The 23,525-nt window shown below is 40.5% G+C and overlaps 1 protein-coding gene and 2 long non-coding RNA genes across 3 annotated transcripts; all 3 read left to right on the forward strand.

Moving 5' to 3' along the window:
• The first annotated feature begins 7,629 nt into the window (after nt 1–7,629).
• LOC100377790 (uncharacterized) lies at nt 7,630–10,165 on the forward strand. The gene is made up of 4 exons (XM_085499600.1): nt 7,630–7,769; nt 8,343–8,504; nt 8,827–8,964; nt 9,446–10,165. Exons 1-4 carry the CDS (start codon nt 7,709–7,711, stop codon nt 9,628–9,630), a joined length of 546 nt encoding a protein of 181 aa, XP_085355726.1. The 5' UTR covers nt 7,630–7,708; the 3' UTR covers nt 9,631–10,165.
• A 2,578-nt stretch (nt 10,166–12,743) lies between these two features.
• On the forward strand, nt 12,744–17,484 carry LOC146745863 (uncharacterized). The gene is made up of 2 exons (XR_014929536.1): nt 12,744–12,807; nt 17,085–17,484. It is a non-coding gene; the product is annotated as an uncharacterized LOC146745863 (long non-coding RNA).
• Nucleotides 17,485–18,311: 827 nt separating this feature from the next.
• Nucleotides 18,312–19,314, forward strand: LOC146745864 (uncharacterized). Its single transcript, XR_014929537.1, has 2 exons — nt 18,312–18,450; nt 18,932–19,314. It is a non-coding gene; the product is annotated as an uncharacterized LOC146745864 (long non-coding RNA).
• Nucleotides 19,315–23,525: the final 4,211 nt, after the last annotated feature.

Consider the following 23,525-nt stretch of genomic DNA (forward strand, 5'->3'; position numbering starts at 1 on the left):
AATATTCTTGATACCGAAACTATAGAATAAATTGAATATATTCAATGATTTTTTCAGGGGTAAAAAAGAAACTTACTGGCGTCAAGTTTGTTCAAATTTTGTTGACCTTGACTAATCGCATGCCACATGAATATGCATGAGGCTGAATCTATCGAATAAATCGGATATATACACCTATGATTTTTCTAAGTTTCGTCACATTTTGAGTAAATATACTTTCGTCATGAATATTCAACTATCCAACAAATCAGATATAACCAAAACACCAAAGATGGGTGCCAATACTGATTAAGTTTCATCAAACTTTGAGTGCTATACGTGACCAATCAGTCTTAATTATTCCCTAATATAATAAGGTTTCAATAAAATGATTAAAGCGGGAGGGTCGTCACCTGCGACGCGCGGAAATTGAGTCCCAAGCGACAATAACAGCACCTGCTAAAAACGCAAAGACTGTGCCATGCATTTCTTTGGGCTCTGTGCGCGCTGCGTGAAACGCCTGTCGAGCCGGTGAAAATTCGAGAAAACAACAGAAACTCAACTTTGAATTTATCCTGAACATCAGAATTCATATATGTTACACAAGTAGGGCTAATCTTGTTACACTGTTCAGGGGAGTCTCAACAACCATCCCAAAGTACCGTTTTCTGCGAATTGTTGGCCTTTGTTTTCACCGCGATGGTTGCCAGGCGGTGAAAATGCCCGGATGTCCGCCCCGAGGATATGTGTTTAATTTAGTAGTAGTTAATTTACAACAATGTTTATTTTTGATTAGGTCGATTCAGAGTAACACAATGGCATTCTTCGACGTAATATCTATGGTCACATTGTTCTCATTAGGTGAGTTGTTCTAAAAAGTCATATAATTATTTAATTTGTTGTGTTTCACTGTCTCCATGGGAGATTGTCTCCCAGAATGCATTGCACATGTGCGCACTAACATGCTCAGTAGTGTGTATTATTATGTATATAGAGCTTTTGTCAGGTATAAGTGCAAAAACAATTTGAAGTCGGCTTTTACTTGAAAAAAAGATTATACTAATAATAATACTGTAAATGTATTAATTATTCACTGTGTTTTAATTTCGCTGATAAGTAAAATTCGCTTGATTAAATTCACGTGAGCATAAAAAACAACAACAACAGAACTCATTGTTTCTCAGCAAAATTCGTAAAGCCACGTGAAAAGACTCGGAAATCAAAATATTAAATGTCAGTGAAAATAAATGGTTTTACAGTAGCAGAGAGCAGCCTATGTATGAGTGCGTCATCTGAGCCATGACAGAATCTGCTCAGTGAGTGCATATTAAAGTACGCCCTCTTTTGCAATTCGTCCTTTATAAAGGATTCACCGGCGGGGGGGGGGGGTGGCGGCACGAGAGGGCGCCATCCGATCTGAATGGAATGTATCGACGTCAGTCGCCGTAGCCCATCGTCTAAGCAACAACGTCCCGTTTACGAAAAGATGGAATAATTTCAGTAATTTCTTGACAGAATAATCCTCAACAAAACTTAGAAACATTTCATAGACAAAATAGACAGGCTCCAAAATTATGTCTATTGCAAAACAATTCAACCGACAACCAGTTTGACGCCACAATTTCTAGCTTGAGCCCGAATTCTACGCGTGATTTTATTGCGTTCAAAACTGTTCCATTTCAGACTGCGCATGCACACAATGTGGTTTCTCGAAATGCATACATAGGCAACTTGTCACTGATAAAAGTCACCGAAAACATTTTGAGCAACTTTTCAGTACTTTGCCTCTACTTTGCCGTACTTTTCAGTACTTTGCCACTACTTTGCCACTACTTTGCCGTACTTTGCCACTACTTTGCCGTACTTTGCCACTACTTTTCAGTACTTTGTTACTACTTTGCCGTACTTTGCCACTACTTTGCAGTACTTTGCCACTACTTTGCCGTACTTTGCCACTACTTTTCAGTACTTTGCCACTACTTTTCAGTACTTTGCCACTACTTTTCAGTACTTTGCCACTTCTTTGCCGTACTTTGCCACTACTTTGCCATAGTTTGCAGTACTTTGTCACTACTTTGAAGTACTTTGCCACACTTTGTAACTACTTTGCTGTACTTTGCTACTATGTTGCCGTACTTTGATACTATTTTGCAATACTTTGCTGTACTTTGCCACTACTTTGCCGTACTTTGCCATTACTTTTCAGTACTTTGCCACTAATTTACAGTACTTTGCCACTACTTTGCAGTACATTGCCACAACTTTGCCGTACTTTGCCACTACTTTGCCGTACTTTGCCACTACTCTTCAGTACTTTGCCACTACTTTGCCGTACTTTGCCGTACTTTGCCTCTACTTTGCCGTACTTTTCAGTTCTTTGCCACTACTTGGCAGTACTTTGCCACTACTTGGCTGTACTTTGCCACTACTTTGCAGTACTTTGCCACTACTTTGCAGTACTTTGCCACTACTTTGCCCTACTTTGCCCTACTTTACCACTACTTTGCCGTACTTTGCCGTACTTTGCCACTACTTTTCAGTACTTTGCCAATACTTTGCCGTACTTTGCCACTATTTTGCCGTACTTTTAAGTTCTTTGCCACTACTTTGCCGTACTTTGCCGCTACTTTGCCACTACTTTGCCACTACTTTGAAGTACTTTGCCACTACTTTGCCGTACTTTGCCACTACTTTGCAGTACTTTGCCACTACTTTGCCGTACTTTGCCACTACTTTGCCGTACTTTGCCACTACTTTGCAGTACTTTGCCACACTTTGCAACTACTTTGCCGTACTTTGTCACTACTTTTCAGTACTTTGCCACTACTTTGCCGTACATTGACACTATATTTCAGAACTTTGCCACTAATTTACAGTACTTTGCCACTACTTTGCAGTACATTGCCACTACTTTGCCGTACTTTGCCACTACCTTGCCTATGTATGAGTGCGTCATCTGAGCCATGACAGAATCTGCTCAGTGAGTGCATATTAAAGTACGCCCTCTTTTGCAATTCGTCCTTTATAAAGGATTCACCGGCGGGGGGGGGGGGGGGTGGCGGCACGAGAGGGCGCCATCCGATCTGAATGGAATGTATCGACGTCAGTCGCCGTAGCCCATCGTCTAAGCAACAACGTCCCGTTTACGAAAAGATGGAATAATTTCAGTAATTTCTTGACAGAATAATCCTCAACAAAACTTAGAAACATTTCATAGACAAAATAGACAGGCTCCAAAATTATGTCTATTGCAAAACAATTCAACCGACAACCAGTTTGACGCCACAATTTCTAGCTTGAGCCCGAATTCTACGCGTGATTTTATTGCGTTCAAAACTGTTCCATTTCAGACTGCGCATGCACACAATGTGGTTTCTCGAAATGCATACATAGGCAACTTGTCACTGATAAAAGTCACCGAAAACATTTTGAACAACTTTTCAGTACTTTGCCTCTACTTTGCCGTACTTTTCAGTACTTTGCCACTACTTTGCCACTACTTTGCCGTACTTTGCCACTACTTTTCAGTACTTTGTTACTACTTTGCCGTACTTTGCCACTACTTTGCAGTACTTTGCCACTACTTTGCCGTACTTTGCCACTACTTTTCAGTACTTTGCCACTACTTTTCAGTACTTTGCCACTACTTTTCAGTACTTTGCCACTTCTTTGCCGTACTTTGCCACTACTTTGCCATTAGTTTGCAGTACTTTGTCACTACTTTGAAGTACTTTGCCACACTTTGTAACTACTTTGCTGTACTTTGCTACTATGTTGCCGTACTTTGATACTATTTTGCAATACTTTGCTGTACTTTGCCACTACTTTGCCGTACTTTGCCACTACTTTTCAGTACTTTGCCACTAATTTACAGTACTTTGCCACTACTTTGCAGTACATTGCCACAACTTTGCCGTACTTTGCCACTACTTTGCCGTACTTTGCCACTACTTTGCCGTACTTTGCCACTACTCTTCAGTACTTTGCCACTACTTTGCCGTACTTTGCCACTACTTTGCCGTACTTTGCCTCTACTTTGCCGTACTTTTCAGTTCTTTGCCACTACTTGGCAGTACTTTGCCACTACTTGGCTGTACTTTGCCACTACTTTGCAGTACTTTGCCACTACTTTGCCGTACTTTGCCACTTTTTGCCCTACTTTGCCCTACTTTACCACTACTTTGCCGTACTTTGCCGTACTTTGCCGTACTTTGCCACTACTTTTCAGTACTTTGCCAATACTTTGCCGTACTTTGCCACTATTTTGCCGTACTTTTAAGTTCTTTGCCACTACTTTGCCGTACTTTGCCGCTACTTTGCCACTACTTTGCCACTACTTTGAAGTACTTTGCCACTACTTTGCCGTACTTTGCCACTACTTTGCAGTACTTTGCCACTACTTTGCCGTACTTTGCCACTACTTTGCCGTACTTTGCCACTACTTTTCAGTACTTTGTTACTACTTTGCCGTACTTTGCCACTACTTTGCAGTACTTTGCCACTACTTTGCCGTACTTTGCCACTACTTTTCAGTACTTTGCCACTACTTTTCAGTACTTTGCCACTACTTTTCAGTACTTTGCCACTTCTTTGCCGTACTTTGCCACTACTTTGCCATTAGTTTGCAGTACTTTGTCACTACTTTGAAGTACTTTGCCACACTTTGTAACTACTTTGCTGTACTTTGCTACTATGTTGCCGTACTTTGATACTATTTTGCAATACTTTGCTGTACTTTGCCACTACTTTGCCGTACTTTGCCACTACTTTTCAGTACTTTGCCACTAATTTACAGTACTTTGCCACTACTTTGCAGTACATTGCCACAACTTTGCCGTACTTTGCCACTACTTTGCCGTACTTTGCCACTACTTTGCCGTACTTTGCCACTACTCTTCAGTACTTTGCCACTACTTTGCCGTACTTTGCCACTACTTTGCCGTACTTTGCCTCTACTTTGCCGTACTTTTCAGTTCCTTGCCACTACTTGGCAGTACTTTGCCACTACTTGGCTGTACTTTGCCACTACTTTGCAGTACGTTGCCACTACTTTGCCGTACTTTGCCACTACTTTGCCCTACTTTGCCCTACTTTACCACTACTTTGCCGTACTTTGCCGTACTTTGCCGTACTTTGCCACTACTTTTCAGTACTTTGCCAATACTTTGCCGTACTTTGCCACTATTTTGCCGTACTTTTAAGTTCTTTGCCACTACTTTGCCGTACTTTGCCGCTACTTTGCCACTACTTTGCCACTACTTTGAAGTACTTTGCCACTACTTTGCCGTACTTTGCCACTACTTTGCAGTACTTTGCCACTACTTTGCCGTACTTTGCCACTACTTTGCCGTACTTTGCCACTACTTTGCAGTACTTTGCCACACTTTGCAACTACTTTGCCGTACTTTGTCACTACTTTTCAGTACTTTGCCACTACTTTGCCGTACTTTGACACTATATTTCAGAACTTTGCCACTAATTTACAGTACTTTGCCACTACTTTGCAGTACATTGCCACTGCTTTGCCGTACTTTGCCACTACTTTGCCGTACTTTGCCACTACCTTGCCGTACTTTGCCACTACTCTTCAGTACTTTGCCACTACTTTGCCGTACTTTGCCACTACTTTGCCGTACTTTGCCTCTACTTTGCCGTACTTTTCAGTTCTTTGCCACTACTTGACAGTACTTTGCCACTACTTTGCCGTACTTTGCCGCTAGAGTGAAATATAAATGTGCTTCTGCATTCGCCATGAATTTCATAACTTGCTATGATCATGGTAAAGAGAAAACCTGTGCTTACTTTCAACAGTTAGCTGGAGTCTAATCGAAAACGTGTCTCAAAAAATACTTTTACATCATTTTCCCGATTATTTTTTCGGCTCGTAACGAATCAGTCAATTTAGAATTAACATGTATGTGCTATCGGAAAGCATTTTGGCACAATTTTACTGAAAAGACGAGTTTTTCATTGCACATGAATATTAATTTATGCAAATGAGACGATTATTTCAACCAATCGTGTCATGCAACTTCCCCCCGGGATACACGAGGTTGCGTGTGTGTGCTACTTGTATGTTTGTGTGTGTGTGGGGGGGTCAATTTTTTTTTGACCGAAGCGGCCTCAACGTCGATCTACTTGAGTCCAGTTTTCAACTGGCCGAGGAGCACTCCCACCCAAAGACAATGTACCGGTGGGGATGTCAGTGCGTTGACAATCTGATAAACCTGCAATTAACTTGGCTATTCCTCTTTTACAGGATGTCTGATTCATGGTACTAGTGGAGATTTTGATACCCCAGACCATTCGTCCCGGTGTTATCGCTATCGCCACACGAGACTCCAGCTTGTCTCCTATACAATTTGACTGCGCACATCCAGAAAGTAGATGTAGCTGTGATTGGTGGAATACTAATGGGTTGAGTGTCAATCAAACGCCCACGCTATCTTTAGTAAACAAAATCACGTGACACGCGCCATTTTAGTTTTGGCAGGCGATTTCAAGGCAGCACGCTTAACCCTTTCGTTCACAGGTTGGGAGAAATTAGAATGAATGACAATTTCACGCCACTGTTTTACATTATTGGCGGATTTTTCTGCGCTATCAATCTTTCTCTTACAAACTAGACATAGATGAGACGACAGAGTCGCTCCTTTCACAACGTCGCACTGGATCAAATTGGAAAGACGATTTCCATAAGTTATCCCTCCTGCTTTTCCTGGCTTGAATAAATTCACACACGACTTTAACTGTCCACAAACTCGAAGACTACACGAACACAGTTTACAATAGTCGTCCTCAACAATATGTATGTATTTCTTCGGTGTACTGATGCACGAATGCACCGTGACACGGTGTTTCTCGGGTGTCGCCATCGCTGAGAATGCCGCCGGCGCAATTTTTCACCCAACTCGCGATTCTGTTTTGCAACATTTTATCAATATTCCCTTTGACAAAATCGCCGACAAAAGCACCGCTTTGCTGATCTTTTGTTCTATAATTCTTAATACAAACACCGACCCTAGTAGTAATTAGTAACGTCGCCTAGTACATATGAACGGTCGTCATTGCAAATCGAACATCCTTTTGAAATTTGGATGTCGGGCAGGCGATTTCAAGGCACCGCACTTAAATATTAGCAACATATTATTCTGAGCGGTTGTTTATTCTCTTTCAAACGAGACATAAATGTGACGACATAGTCGATCCCTTATCCACCGCTAAGAATGCCGCAATATTTCGTTCGTTTTGCAACATGCCACAAATCGTCGAAAAAAACACCACTTCGACGGAAGCTTGCGTAATAAGGGGGTTAAAACAAGAAAACAAATGCCATGTTTAATACATATCGACCTGTTTTACTTGCGAAAGATAACGGAACATGAACTCGTTTCGTGCGACTTCGGAACCCGAAGGAACACACCAACAACGTTGAATTTACCCGCTATCTTCCAAATATGGTATATTAATTTATTCAGTTGTTTATTTAGAGTGACGTCCGCGGTCGAATGCGATTGGCTATCGATGTCAGTGCAAAGGTCATATGAATATTAAAATTAAGTGGGCGGAAGGAAAATTGTATAGGAGACAAGCTGGAGTCTCGTGTGGCGATAGCGATAACACCGGGACGAATGGTCTGGGGTACGATTTTGAATGTATAAAATGTGAATACGACGAGTCTTGGGCTAGTATTTTTTCAGACTACGACTGTGTCACTAACCCGGGGTCCATGGAGACGGCCACTTGTTCTACAACGTGCTATACGTGGGCATACTACAGTGAAGACCTGTGTAAGTAGGATAATCAGCGTGGTTTTCTCCTCGTTCCGCCGTAGGTGGCGCACTGCACTCACAGTTACTTTCAAATTTAACTTTGAATTCCTTGACCGTCAAAGCCATCAATTGCAATATTTGGATCAAGAATTATAGGTATCGAACAATTCCATCTATTGGCTACAACATTACCTCTCTCCACATACAGAAAACGTGCAAAATTTGACACCAAGCTGGTGACAGAAAAATTATTAAATTATTGAGTTTAAAGCGGGGGAATCGTCACCTGCGCGTGCGTCAGATGGTTATAGAGTGTCATTGTTTACGATCAAGCCTCTACCCATGAGCCTTTGTGCGTTTTTAGCATGCGTTGTTATCGTCGCTTGGGCTCAATTCCCGCGCATGTGCAGGTGACGACCCTTCCGCGTTAATATGTTTCCAATAAAGAGTGTTTTTTTCCCCAAATATGCTGTTCAATTAGTATTATTATCACGCCAACGTAAATTCCTTAACCCTGCCAGTGTTATGGTTGGCAAGTCCTTCTGTTTTCGTCCAACTTTATTTTCATTGTTTGTTTTTTATATACGTTAGTTGGTCAGTATGATTTGAAGGTGGAACGAGGCTGTGCGTCTTTGGAACAGAACAGCACGTGGTCTGCTAACCAATGTGACGAGTACGATGACGTAGATTCCTCGGAGAGCGCCTATGTATGTACATGTGATTACGAGGACAGCTGTAATGCCGATGACTCGGGTAAGTGGAAATAAAATTGGGTATGGCAAATGAATATCAAACAAAGTGCTCACAGATTTACCATTCATTTAAAAACAACCTTCAAGGTATGTGGCTCATATATTCGGGCACAGTGGCGCCCTACGGTAATGCACCGAGAGTTGTTGAGTAAAGAAAAAAAACCCTTTGACATAGTGACGTCAGTATGTAATGTTTTCATCCTACGCGCGCGTTCTACAAAACTTGTTACCACGAGATCTCGAGATCTCGCGTTATTATTTTGAAATCTCGTGACGAATCTGGCAAATAGTATGTCATTTCAATCGTTCCTCCTGTATTCTAGATTATCACCAGTGCTACTACTGTGAAACGAAAGTCAACGACTACACATGTAAAAACGACTTAGTAAATAACCACGAGCCAATAGCGTGCCTCACTGGACATTCTGGATGTGGTACTAGAACTGTAGCCTACAACACATGTGAGTATCATCAACATTTTGTTACTAATTCCCCACGCCAACCACCTGTCGCATTTAGATTTGTTCTTCTCTCTCTCTCCAACACTTTGTTCAATGTAGGGGTTCAATGTCGCAGCTCGTGTTCGAATTTCACGTCAACAATTTACTGTACTGTGGGTCCATAGCTTTTCTTGTGTCGATTTTTAGTCTTTGTGATGGTATTACAATCATTTCTGATACATTTGGTATCATTAAATTTGCTATTTTCAGATCTTATGATTTTAATTGACACAGTGGAGCTATGGCTCCTCCCATAGACTTGAGTAACACAAACGTGTGACGCCAAATGACGTCGCAAATAAAAGTCGATACAGGTACACCATTTTCATATAGCACGCAACAGAAACGGAGTGGAAATAGTGTCATTATGATAAAATCCACATCAGTAACCTCAACAAATTTCATCATAAAACAACTCTTGTCTTAACTTTTTTCGTAATAGGGCTGTTCACCGATGATGCCGAAAGATACTGTACTGACGAAGAAACTACCGACGCCGATGGTGATTGCACGACCGATAATTCGGGATTTGAGACCTGTCTCTACTACTGTTCCGGAAATGCATGCAATGACATTGAAAACATCGCCAGTAGATCTACTATCCCAACCACATTGATATTTACCTAGATTATAGCATCCCTTGTACCCTGGTGAAATCACTGCTAACCTGAGCGATAAGCGAGTAACCTTAGTCGCTCTCAACACACAGTAGCATAGAAAAGTCGCCTGGTTATTTCCCCCGATTATTTTGTACTTGTTAATTAGTTCGACTTGTATACAGTCTCTTTTTTAATTCTTGGTGATTTTTTTTCATTTAAATAAAATATTATGGGAGCGTGTAAACGGCGAAAGCCGGGTTACCGCCGCGAAAGCCTGCTTACCGAGAAATAAACAAAATAACCATAAACATCATGAATGTATATTTCGCAGTAACCCGGCGTTCGACATTTATATACTCTCATTAACATACAAATCATTATTGTATACTTTCGCACTTTTGTGGATTTGGCAATGGATTTCTCCCTGAGACTTGATACATTCTTTTTTTTATTCATAGTCAGGTTTTTCGTGCTGAACTTCATGCTCAAACCAAAACGAATGTTGCAATGAAGATAATGTCTGTAACTGTTCCAATAAAGTTGTATTGTATGCTTACGTGAAATTCTAACAGGGCTGCGCAGCGACCACCGCCCTTTAAAGTTGACGGGTCGAATTAACTTCGAAATGTATAGTCCTGTTACCAGTGTATCGTCGAAACAGTCTAAAATATTGAGGCTCCCATAATTACGGTTACTAACCAATCACGTAGCCTATCATAGTCACGTGAGGTACGCCTTATACCCATTGGTGGAATTTGTTGTGGACTATTCTATTCATACCAAGGGGTGTAAACCATAAATGAATTAATAACTGAAATTAATAACAGACTTCTCGGTGGTAGACAATTTGTGATACGTGATACGTGATACGTGAAATACCAATAATCTGTATTTGAGTACTGTAAAATACTTTATTTTCGCTTGCAAATGATTCAGTGAAAATAAAATCCAGCGAATATACCCTTTTTCCTATATTTTACATTCAACTCGTCAACAATCAATGAAAATAAATTCCATACAAAATACCCAAAAAATCTTTTCAGCGAAAATTAATTCCAGCTAAAATAAAGTATTTTACAGTAGAGGTTTTTGACCGTAATGCAGACTCGAGGTCAGGAAGCGCGGTCTTCGAATACGGCGCATGTTGAACTCCCTCGGAGACACCCAACTTAGGACTCAGACTCGTAATAGGTTATACTTGTCTGAGTTTAGGATGGTCGTTTCGTTTTGGCATTGTAATTTTTATTACATTGAACCTGTGAATTGTTTGTAGTCATTGAGCACATCTTCATTGTTTGTGTCGCCGTGACAACCTTCCAAAACAAGTGGCTCATTAACACACAAACATTCAAACAATTGTCTAAGGTGTGTTGTGTATATTTTGATTTCGTGAATCAAATTACGAAAATGTGTGAGATGTCAAAAATAGGTTTTCCCGAGAATTTTAGCATAACGGTAAATCTATCATGATGGGCAAGGGGATTATAAAAACTTATTCTCCAGCATACAAGTATCGTGTTTTGAAACTTGAAATTAGCACCAAACTGTCATTCATGGCACTTCTGTGTTTGTCCGAGTGGTTACCATCACTGTCTTGTTATCTCCGAACATCTGTAATTGTTCAAATTGTAAAATATCAGTTATTCATTCCTGTTTGTCTTGGGAATGTTATCAGGCATTATGAACTATTGATTATTTCGCTGTTACATTACGTGTCGTAATGGCGCTTCACTAAACTAAAAGTATTCTATACGGAGAGCTGATCATAGAGCACATCCGTCCAATCATGGATGTACTGATACATCCATGGTCCAATATAAGACTGCCACGTATTAAACTCATGTCTGCCAGGACATACTGGGTCTTCATTGTCAGACTGTCTTAGAGTATTTCTGAACCACGTTCCCTCAAAGGTGTTCCGTATCTAAGCGTAGTCGCGCGCTGTCCCAAATACAGAGAGACGTCAAGACACAAAACTTTGTGAGAACCGATTACAAACAAGAAAAGGCGAAACACGTTCTCTCATAGGTGGTCCGTATCTAAGCGAAGTCGCGCGCTGTCCCAAATACAGAGAGACGTCAAGACACAAAACGTTGTCAGGACCAAATACAAACAAGAAAAGGCGATGTTTTTTTTGTTGGGGGGGGGGGGGGGGCGAGGTCGACACCCTCGTTTTTTTGGCATCATGAATATTCATATGACATGTATTATTTATCAAATTTCGTCAATTTTTGAATATTATACATACCTCATAAAATTTCTCTAGGTCAAAATGTAATAATAGTTTTAATAGAATTATTACAGAATTACAGCCGTAAAGTTTGATCAAGTTTCGTCAAATTTTGTCTAATCTACTTACCTCATGAATATTCTTGATACCGAAACTATAGAATAAATTGAATATATTCAATGATTTTTTCAGGGGTAAAAAAGAAACTTACTGGCGTCAAGTTTGTTCAAATTTTGTTGACCTTGACTAATCGCATGCCACATGAATATGCATGAGGCTGAATCTATCGAATAAATGGGATATATACACCTATGATTTTTCTAAGTTTCGTCACATTTTGAGTAAATATACTTTCGTCATGAATATTCAACTATCCAACAAATCAGATATAACCAAAACACCAAAGATGGGTGCCAATACTGATTAAGTTTCATCAAACTTTGAGTGCTATACGTGACCAATCAGTCTTAATTATTCCCTAATATAATAAGGTTTCAATAAAATTATTAAAGCGGGAGGGTGGTCACCTGCGACGCGCGGAAATTGAGTCCCAAGCGACAATAACAGCACCTGCTAAAAACGCAAAGACTGTGCCATGCATTTCTTTGGGCTCTGTGCGCGCTGCGTGGAACGCCTGTCGAGCCGGTGAAAATTCGAGAAAACAACAGAAACTCAACTTTGAATTTATCCTGAACATCAGAATTCATATATGTTACACAAGTAGGGCTAATCTTGTTACACTGTTCAGGGGAGTCTCAACAACCATCCCAAAGTACTGTTTTCTGCGAATTGTTGGCCTTTGTTTTCACCGCGATGGTTGCCAGGCGGTGAAAATGCCCGGATGTCCGCCCCGAGGATATGTGCTTAATTTAGTAGTAGTTAATTTACAACAATGTTTATTTTTGATTAGGTCGATTCAGAGTAACACAATGGCATTCTTCGACGTAATATCTATGGTCACATTGTTCTCATTAGGTGAGTTGTTCTAAAAAGTCATATAATTATTTAATTTGTTGTGTTTCACTGTCTCCATGGGAGATTGTCTCCCAGAATGCATTGCACATGTGCGCACTAACATGCTCAGTAGTGTGTATTATTATGTATATAGAGCTTTTGTCAGGTATAAGTGCAAAAACAATTTACAGAAATAAATGTTCATTCAAGTACCTGTGGTAAAATTTGAAGTCGGCTTTTACTTGAAAAAAAGATTATACTAATAATAATACTGTAAATGTATTAATTATTCACTGTGTTTTAATTTCGCTGATAAGTAAAATTCGCTTGATTAAATTCACGTGAGCATAAAAAACAACAACAACAGAACTCATTGTTTCTCAGCAAAATTCGTAAAGCCACGTGAAAAGACTCGGAAATCAAAATATTAAATGTCAGTGAAAATAAATGGTTTTACAGTAGCAGAGAGCAGCCTATGTATGAGTGCGTCATCTGAGCCATGACAGAATCTGCTCAGTGAGTGCATATTAAAGTACGCCCTCTTTTGCAATTCGTCCTTTATAAAGGATTCACCGGCGGGCGGGCGGGGGGGGGGGTGGCGGCACGAGAGGGCGCCATCCGATCTGAATGGAATGTATCGACGTCAGTCGCCGTAGCCCATCGTCTAAGCAACAACGTCCCGTTTACGAAAAGATGAAATAATTTCAGTAATTTCTTGACAGAATAATCCTCAACAAAACTTAGAAACATTTCATAGACAAAATAGACAGGCTCCAAAATTATGTCTATTGCAAAACAATTCAACCGACAACCAGTTTGACGCCACAATTTCTAGCTTGAGCCCGAATTCTACGCGTGGTGATTTTATTGCGTTCAAAACTGTTCCATTTCAGACTGCGCATGCACACAATGTGGTTTATCGAAATGCATACATAGGCAACTTGTCACTGATAAAAGTCACCGAAAACATTTTGAGCAACTTTTTAGTACTTTGCCTCTACTTTGCCGTACTTTTCAGTACTTTGCCACTACTTTGCCACTACTTTGCCGTACTTTGCCACTACTTTGCCGTACTTTGCCAATACTTTTCAGTACTTTGTTTCTACTTTGCCGTACTTTGCCACTACATTGCAGTACTTTGCCACTACTTTGCCGTACTTTGCCACTACTTTTCAGTACTTTGCCACTACTTTTCAGTACTTTGCCACTACTTTTCAGTACTTTGCCACTTCTTTGCCGTACTTTGCCACTACTTTGCCGTACTTTGCCATTACTTTGCAGTACTTTGCCACTACTTTGAAGTACTTTGCCACACTTTGCAACTACTTTGCTGTACTTTGCTACTATGTTGCCGTACTTTGATACTATTTTGCAATACTTTGCTGTACTTTGCCACTACTTTGCCGTACTTTGCCACTACTTTTCAGTACTTTGCCACTAATTTACAGTACTTTGCCACTACTTTGCAGTACATTGCCACAACTTTGCCGTACTTTGCCACTACTTTGCCGTACTTTGCCACTACTCTTCAGTACTTTGCCACTACTTTGCCGTACTTTGCCACTACTTTGCCGTACTTTGCCACTACTTTGCCGTACTTTGCCGTACTTTTCAGTTCTTTGCCACTACTTGGCAGTACTTTGCCGTACTTTGCCGTACTTTGCCACTACTTTTCAGTACTTTGCCAATACTTTGCCGTACTTTGCCACTATTTTGCCGTACTTTTAAGTTCTTTGCCACTACTTTGCCGTACTTTGCCGCTACTTTGCCACTACTTTGCCACTACTTTGAAGTACTTTGCCACTACTTTGCCGTACGTTGAAGTACTTTGCCACTACTTTTCAGTACTTTGCCACTACTTTGCCGTACTTTTCCACTACTTTGCCGTACTTTGCCACTACTTTGCCGTACTTTGCCACTACTTTTCAGTAATTTGCCACTAATTTACAGTACTTTGCCACTACTTTGCAGTACATTGCCACAACTTTGCCGTACTTTGCCACTACTTTGCCGTACTTTGCCTCTACTTTGCCGTACTTTTCAGTTCTTTGCCACTACTTTGCAGTACTTTGCCACTACTTTGCCGTACTTTGCCACTACTTTGCCCTACTTTGCCACTACTTTGCCCTACTTTGCCACTACTTTGCCGTACTTTGGCGTACTTTGCCACTACTTTTCAGTACTTTGCCAATACTTTGCCGTACTTTGCCACTATTTTGCCGTACTTTTAAGTTCTTTGCCACTACTTTGCCGTACTTTGCCGCTACTTTGCCACTACTTTGCCACTACTTTGAAGTACTTTGCCACTACTTTGCCGTACTTTGCCACTACTTTGCAGTACTTTGCCACTACTTTGCCGTACGTTGAAGTACTTTGCCACTACTTTTCAGTACTTTGCCACTACTTTGCCGTACTTTGCCACTACTTTGCCGTACTTTGCCACAACTTTGCAGTACTTTGCCACACTTTGCAACTACTTTGCCGTACTTTGCCACTACTTTTCAGTACTTTGCCACTACTTTGCCGTACTTTGACACTATATTTCAGAACTTTGCCACTGATTTACAGTACTTTGCCACTACTTTGCAGTACACTGCCACTACTTTGCCGTACTTTGCCACTACTTTGCCGTACTTTGCCACTACCTTGCCGTACTTTGTCACTACTCTTCAGTACTTTGCCACTACTTTGCCGTACTTTGCCACTACTTTGCCGTACTTTGCCTCTACTTTGCCGTACTTTTCAGTTCTTTGCCACTACTTGGCAGTACTTTGCCACTACTTTGCAGTACTTTGCCACTACTTTGCCGTACTTTGCCACTACTTTGCCGTACTTTGCCACTACTTTTCAGTAATTTGCCACTAATTTACAGTACTTTGCCACTACTTTGCAGTACATTGCCACAACTTTGCCGTACTTTGCCACTACTTTGCCGTACTTTGCCTCTACTTTGCCGTACTTTTCAGTTCTTTGCCACTACTTTGCAGTACTTTGCCTCTACTTTGCCGTACTTTGCCACTACTTTGCCCTACTTTGCCCTACTTTGCCACTACTTTGCCGTACTTTGGCGTACTTTGCCACTACTTTTCAGTACTTTGCCGTACTTTGCCACTATTTTGCCGTACTTTTAAGTTCTTTGCCACTACTTTGCTGTACTTTGCCGCTACTTTGCCACTACTTTGAAGTACTTTGCCACTACTTTGCCGTACTTTGCCACTACTTTGCAGTACTTTGCCACTACTTTGCCGTACGTTGAAGTACTTTGCCACTACTTTTCAGTACTTTGCCACTACTTTGCCGTACTTTGCCACTACTTTGCCGTACTTTGCCACTACTTTGCAGTACTTTGCCACACTTTGCAACTACTTTGCCGTACTTTGCCACTACTTTTCAGTACTTTGCCACTACTTTGCCGTACTTTGACACTATATTTCAGAACTTTGCCACTGATTTACAGTACTTTGCCACTACTTTGCAGTACACTGCCACTACTTTGCCGTACTTTGCCACTACTTTGCCGTACTTTGCCACTACCTTGCCGTACTTTGTCACTACTCTTCAGTACTTTGCCACTACTTTGCCGTACTTTGCCACTACTTTGCCGTACTTTGCCTCTACTTTGCCGTACTTTTCAGTTCTTTGCCACTACTTGGCAGTACTTTGCCACTACTTTGCAGTACTTTGCCACTACTTTGCCGTACTTTGCCACTATTTTTCAGTACTTTGCCACTACTTTGCCGTACTTTGCCGCTAGAGTGAAATATAAATGTGCTTCTGCATTCGCCATGAATTTCATAACTTGCTATGATCATGGTAAAGAGAAAACCTGTACTTACTTTCAACAGTTAGCTGGAGTCTGATCGAAAACGTGTCTCAAAAAAATACTTTTACATCATTTTCCCGATTATTTTTTCGGCTCGTAACGAATCAGTCAATTTAGAATTAACATGTATGTGCTATCGGAAAGCATTTTGGCACAATTTTACTAAAAAGACGAGTTTTTCATTGCACATGAATATTAATTTATGCAAATGAGACGATTATTTCAACCAATTGTGTCATGCAACTTCCCCCCGGGATACACGAGGTTGCGTGAGTGTGCTACTTGTATGTTTGTGTGTGTGTGTGGGGGGGGGGTCAATTTTTTTTGACCGAAGCGGCCTCAACGTCGATCTACTTGAGTCCAGTTTTCAACTGGCCGAGGAGCACTCCCACCCAAAGACAATGTACCGGTGGGGATGTCATTGCGTTGACAATCGGATAAACCTGCAATTAACTTGGCTATTCCTCTTTTACAGGATGTCTGATTCATGGTACTAGTGGCGATTTTGAATGTATAAAATGTGAATACGACGAGTCTTGGGCTAGTATTTTTTCAGACTACGACTGTGTCACTAACCCGGGGTCCATGGAGACGGCCACTTGTTCTACAACGTGCTATACGTGGGCATACTACAGTGAAGACCTCTGTAAGTAGGATAATCAGCGTGGTTTTCTCCTCGTTCCGCCGTAGGTGGCGCACTGCACTCACAGTTACTTTCAAATTTAACTTTGAATTCCTTGACCGTCAAAGCCATCAATTGCAATATTTGGATCAAGAATTATAGGTATCGAACAATTCCATCTATTGGCTACAACATTACCTCTCTCCACATACAGAAAACGTGCAAAATTTGACACCAAGCTGGTGACAGAAAAAATATTAAATTATTGAGTTTAAAGCGGGGGAATCGTCACCTGCGCGTGCGTCAGATGGTTATAGAGTGTCATTGTTTACGATCAAGCCTCTACCCATGAGCCTTTGTGCGTTTTTAGCATGCGTTGTTATCGTCGCTTGGGCTCAATTCCCGCGCATGTGCAGGTGACGACCCTTCCGCGTTAATATGTTTCCAATAAAGAGTGTTTTTTCCCCAAAATATGCTGTTCAATTAGTATTATTATCACGCCAACGTAAATTCCTTAACCCTGCCAGTGTTATAGTTGGCAAGTCCTTCTGTTTTCGTCCAACTTTATTTTCATTGTTTGTTTTTTATATACGTTAGTTGGTCAGTATGATTTGAAGGTGGAACGAGGCTGTGCGTCTTTGGAACAGAACAGCACGTGGTCTGCTAACCAATGTGACGAGTACGATGACGTAGATTCCTCGGAGAGCGCCTATGTATGTACATGTGATTACGAGGACAGCTGTAATGCCGATGACTCCGGTAAGTGGAAATAAAATTGGGTATGGCAAATGAATATCAAACAAAGTGCTCACAGATTTACCATTCATTTAAAAACAATCTTCAAGGTATGTGGCTCATATATTCGGGCACAGTGGCGCCCTACGGTAATGCACCGAGAGTTGTTGAGTAAAGAAAAAAAACCCTTTGACACAGTGACGTCAGTATGTAATGTTTTCATCCTACGCGCGCGTTCTACAAAACTTATTACCACGAGATCTCGAGATCTCGCGTTATTATTTTCAAATCTCGTGACGAATCTGGCAAATAGTATGTCATTTCAATCGTTCCTCCTGTATTCTAGATTATCACCAGTGCTACTACTGTGAAACGAAAGTCAACGACTACACATGTAAAAACGACTTAGTAAATAACCACGAGCCAATAGCGTGCCTCACTGGACATTCTGGATGTGGTACTAGAACTGTAGCCTACAACACATGTGAGTATCATCAACTTTTTGTTACTAATTCCCCACGCCAACCACCTGTCGCATTTAGATTTGTTGTTCTCTCTCTTTCCAACACTTTGTTCAATGTAGGGGTTCAATGTCGCAGCTCGTGTTCGAATTTCACGTCAACAATTTACTGTACTGTGGGTCCATAGCTTTTCTTGTGTCGATTTTTAGTCTTTGTGATGGTATTACAATCATTTCTGATACATTTGGTATCATTAAATTTGCTATTTTCAGACCTTATGATTTTAATTGACACAGTGGAGCTATGGCTCCTCCCATAGACTTGAGTAACACAAACGTGTGACGCCAAATGACGTCGCAAATAAAAGTCGATACAGGTACACCATTTTCATATAGCACGCAACAGAAACGGAGTGGAAATAGTGTCATTGTGATAAAATCCACATCAGTAACCTCAACAAATTTCGTCATAAAACAACTCTTGTCTTAACTTTTTTCGTAATAGGGCTGTTCACCGATGATGCCGAAAGATACTGTACTGACGAAGAAACTACCGACGCCGATGGTGATTGCACGACCGATAATTCGGGATTTGAGACCTGTCTCTACTACTGTTCCGGAAATGCATGCAATGACATTGAAAACATCGCCAGTAGATCCACTATCCCAACCACATTGATATTTACCACGATTATAGCATCCCTTGTACCCTGGTGAAACCACTGCTAACCTGAGCGATAAGCGAGTAACCTTAGTCGCTCTCAACACACAGTAGCATAGAAAAGTCGCCTGGTTATTTCCCCCCGATTATTTTGTACTTGTTAATTAGTTCGACTTGTATACAGTCTCTTTTTTAATTCTTAGTGATTTTTTTTCATTTAAATAAAATATTATGGGAGCGTGTAAACGGCGAAAGCCGGGTTACCGCCGCGAAAGCCTGCTTACCGAGAAATAAACAAAATAACCATAAACATCATGAATGTATATTTCGCAGTAACCCGGCGTTCGACATTTATATACTCTCATTAACATACAAATCATTATTGTATACTTTCGCACTTTTGTGGATTTGGCAATGGATTTCTCCCTGAGACTTGATACATTCTTTTTTTTATTCATAGTCAGGTTTTTCGTGCTGAACTTCATGCTCAAACCAAAACGAATGTTGTAATGAAGATAATGTCTGTAACTGTTCCAATAAAGCTGTATTGTATGCACACCGTGACTGAAAGCGCTTTTAATTTCGAGTAATTTGACCAAAAAAAACCCTGAATCTGAAAGTTAGGGTGTTCGCTAGTTATATGGACCGAAAGCTGACATACTGTGCGTTTTATCGACCTAGTTATTGTTTTCATTGCAATAAATCCCATCATGCATTGCGTTTCTCGAAGTGTCCTTTGGCTGCGCGCTGAATACAACTACTCTAGGGAGGTGTATGGAACGCCATGGCATAATGGAAGGTATAGTAGACGTCTATCTGATGCATGACTTAAGACAGTTATAGCGTTCCATAGAGGTGCAATAATGTTCGATGTTCGCTCGGACGTGGTAGTAATATCAGGGGGGAATTCTTCTCCTCTGGGGTTCTCCACACTGTCAGGGGGGAATAAAAGGACTCTAGAGCGTAACTTTCAGTACTGAACACGTCATATCTTTTGATTAATCGTTCACTACATTAATAACTACGAATACTAATTGTCAGAAATAGTAGTCCGAATAGCGACGGTTATCTCGTTATCTCGTTCCGTCCGGAACCTCGCATAGGCCTAAATGATGCCAGACATAACACAGCCGTTCACTCGTAATCAACTAATTAAGTCGATCAACAGATACGCGAAAACAATTTCATCATACATCCCTTCACTCAAACTGAGCCATGCCTCCTGGCATAACACGTTCATAAATCAAAGATACCGTCATCTACTCTATCATAGGGGTTAAATACAATACTAATAAAAAAAGGTATAAATCAAAAAAGAGTAAAACACACTGATTAATAAACTGATTATAAGTCTAAATACAATGGTTATAAATCAAAAACAGGGGAAAGGCTACCAATCGACTCACTTTTCTCAAACAGTTCGTTGAGGTAATCCTTCGCTGCACTGTCTCTCGTTACTAAGGTTACAAACTCTATTTCAAAAGTTTAAAAAACTAAGGCGTGGCGGTGTAACCATGCGATCAGCCAATCGCTGCAGTCGACAGCATGATCACGTGATTACCAGGGATGCGTCTTTCGGTTAAAGCATTGCAAAGCCGTAAATAATAAACAATGAATAAACAAGCTATTAATCAAACTCCTGTCATATACGCTTATAATTTTCACAAACTGAACTCACAAGTCGTTAATCAAAACACAAGTTCTAACGGCGGCGTGGAAACAGAATGCAAAGACAAAGCCGCTATATAAACACATTACTCCTCTGGCAATTAAGACGGGAAAAGGCTAAAACGATAGACACTACTAAGTCACATATAATCCTGTAAATCATGAACAAAAGTTTGCGTTATCAAACAATACGTATATAAGCGCAGCACCTCTCATTCCAAAAAGACATCAAAAAACGTTACAAAGGGCTCTCAACTCAAATAGCGTCAGAAGTATTCCGAAAAAATCACATAAACAAAAACAACTCTTAAAATCTCTGTACATCGACAAATCTCAAAACTCTTTAAAAAACTAGTGGGGGCATCATTCCTCCCATCATATTCCGTACTCATAAACTCATTAAAACTTCATAAAACTTCACAAAACTCAAAACACTGTGTTGCAAATACTTGTCCACTGAAACGCGCTTAAATCGTTATAAAGGACCTCGCACGTCACTAAATATCATTTCAAAACTAAGATCTGGGCGCTTACATAACATACAATTCAACATCACAAAAAAAACGTTCAAAAAAACGATAGTAAAAGCAAGCAATACATTACATACTGAACAATGGTGTTGGGATTCTGGAAAAGAGTTCAACGTCTTGAGTTACACAGTGTCAGTTGCAGTTGCGGTTCTCTAAGCAATACACAGTTAGCTAAAGTTCTAATTCAAAGTCTCTATAGCGTCTCTTCACTTGTCGTCGCGTTAGTCCGGGTCGTTCTTTATCATCATCTTGTCTTTAATGTCGCTCAATTCTTGATTATTCAGTCCTATTCGATACTCGTCCTTCCAAAGGGGTTCTGAAATCTTCATGTCTTCAGCGTTGTTCATCGATGCCATACGGGTAAAGTCGTTAGTCGTCAAGCGCGGTTTCCGAGTCGTCTCTGCCATCGAGCTGTTAGTTCGGTTCACAAGAAAGACACACCTTCGCCATTTCACTTTTCTTCACAGGATGTCAATGTGTGTTAAACACCTGCCCGGGATCTCCACTCACGTATCACGGGGGTAAATCTTCTCTCTCTCGGGGGTTCTCCACACTGTCAGGGGGGAATATCGTCTCGTCTCTCTATCGCGTCCCCTTGAGGTACGGGATCGGGAAAGTCACTTAAGCTTTATTGTCAAATAAGACACACACAAGGAAATAAGTTTCAACTCTCGTCTTAGTCAGTCAGTCGAGCACTCTATAAGACACAGGGCCCTGGGGAAAAGTCCCCAAGACTATCGCAAGGCTGGCCCAAGACTGTGCTTAGACTGCCTTAGACTCTCCAGGACTAGACTGCCTCTCTTCGTGTACTCGCCAAGACCAACTAAAAACAACTTTATTCATTTTCAAAACTCTAACCAATTACAAAGCAGTAAAAAGACTCTAGGGCGTAACTTTCAATCATACAGCCAATCACACTAAGTACTGAACACGTCATATCTTTTGATTAAAACACGTTATTTTTTCAAGATGGAATCATTTTTTCACAATGGAATTATTTTGGCCATGTTTATTTCATTTATGCACGAAATGTGTGATAATGTAGTAATGTGATGATAATATATATAAGTTTTATACTATTATTCGTCCATGTTTATATTATTATACCCGAATTTGCAAAATATTGTTCATACATCGTCAATGTACGTTGTTAAATGTAGTAGGTATGGAGTTCATAGTTGTAGTTCGGATGTTTGAGTAACTTGAAAGTCCATAGCATACAGTCAGTTTACGATACGATACTGAACAATTCCATACGGGCCGAATACAGTGTCAAAATGTAGACACAAAGGTTTAGGTGTTATTTATTTTTTAACATTCTGTGCCCGTGCATAGTGACCTTTTGGTAAGAATTGGTCTTTAGCACTCGAAGATAAAATAAGAGTGCTGTTCGCTGTTACTGCTGGCAATGCACAGTTCCCGTCTGGTAATATTGGTATTCGATCTCTAAAAATATAAACAATTGACGTCACACTGCTACGGCCTATATGATTGGTTGAAAGTAATGTCCACCGAATCTTTACATACATGCGCGAGTGGTGTGTTCAGTTTTTGTGTTATTTAATTTTTATTTTATTTATTTCTCCATCAATTTAATAAAGACATACAATTTTAACTGATTGAAGAAGGTGTGATTTATAAAAGAGAAATGTTCTCACAATTGACTATCAGATGCATGTGAATATCCGAAGAATGCAGATGCAGTCAAGTTAGAAAACAAACTGGAGACTTCAACTAAAATAATACAACTCGGAATCGTGTAAACATACCTCATTACAACCGGGCAGAACATTGGAAGCAGACATTAGCGACCCCTAACGTGAAAACAAAATAAGCGAAATATAATCAAGAACGCTAGAGGGCAGTATGAACGCATCTACTTTCCTCAAAATCTATAGACATACGGTATACGTGTAGAACGTCATTCAAAGATATGGGTCAACATTAAACACTTGATTTGTACGGTTGACAGAAATATCGCACATGTGCTTGATACGCCTAAAAATGAACGAGTGTTCTTGATAGCCCTGGTACATCTCACAAGTTTCAACACACAGATACATCGGCAAAGCTCCTTGCTTGATTGATACACAGTATTTTTACGTGTATTCACAATATAGCGCATGCGCTTTTCATCCAATTTTCAAGACACGCACATAGATGAAATAATTCTTTTTTTTTTTTTAATTATTTATTCCTGGCTGATTATAAACTTTTTGGGATCACCTGAACGCGCCGTA

Source organism: Saccoglossus kowalevskii, chromosome 5, assembly GCF_978046115.1.
Source record: "Saccoglossus kowalevskii chromosome 5, keSacKowa6.1, whole genome shotgun sequence".
Lineage (NCBI taxonomy): Eukaryota > Metazoa > Hemichordata > Enteropneusta > Harrimaniidae > Saccoglossus > Saccoglossus kowalevskii.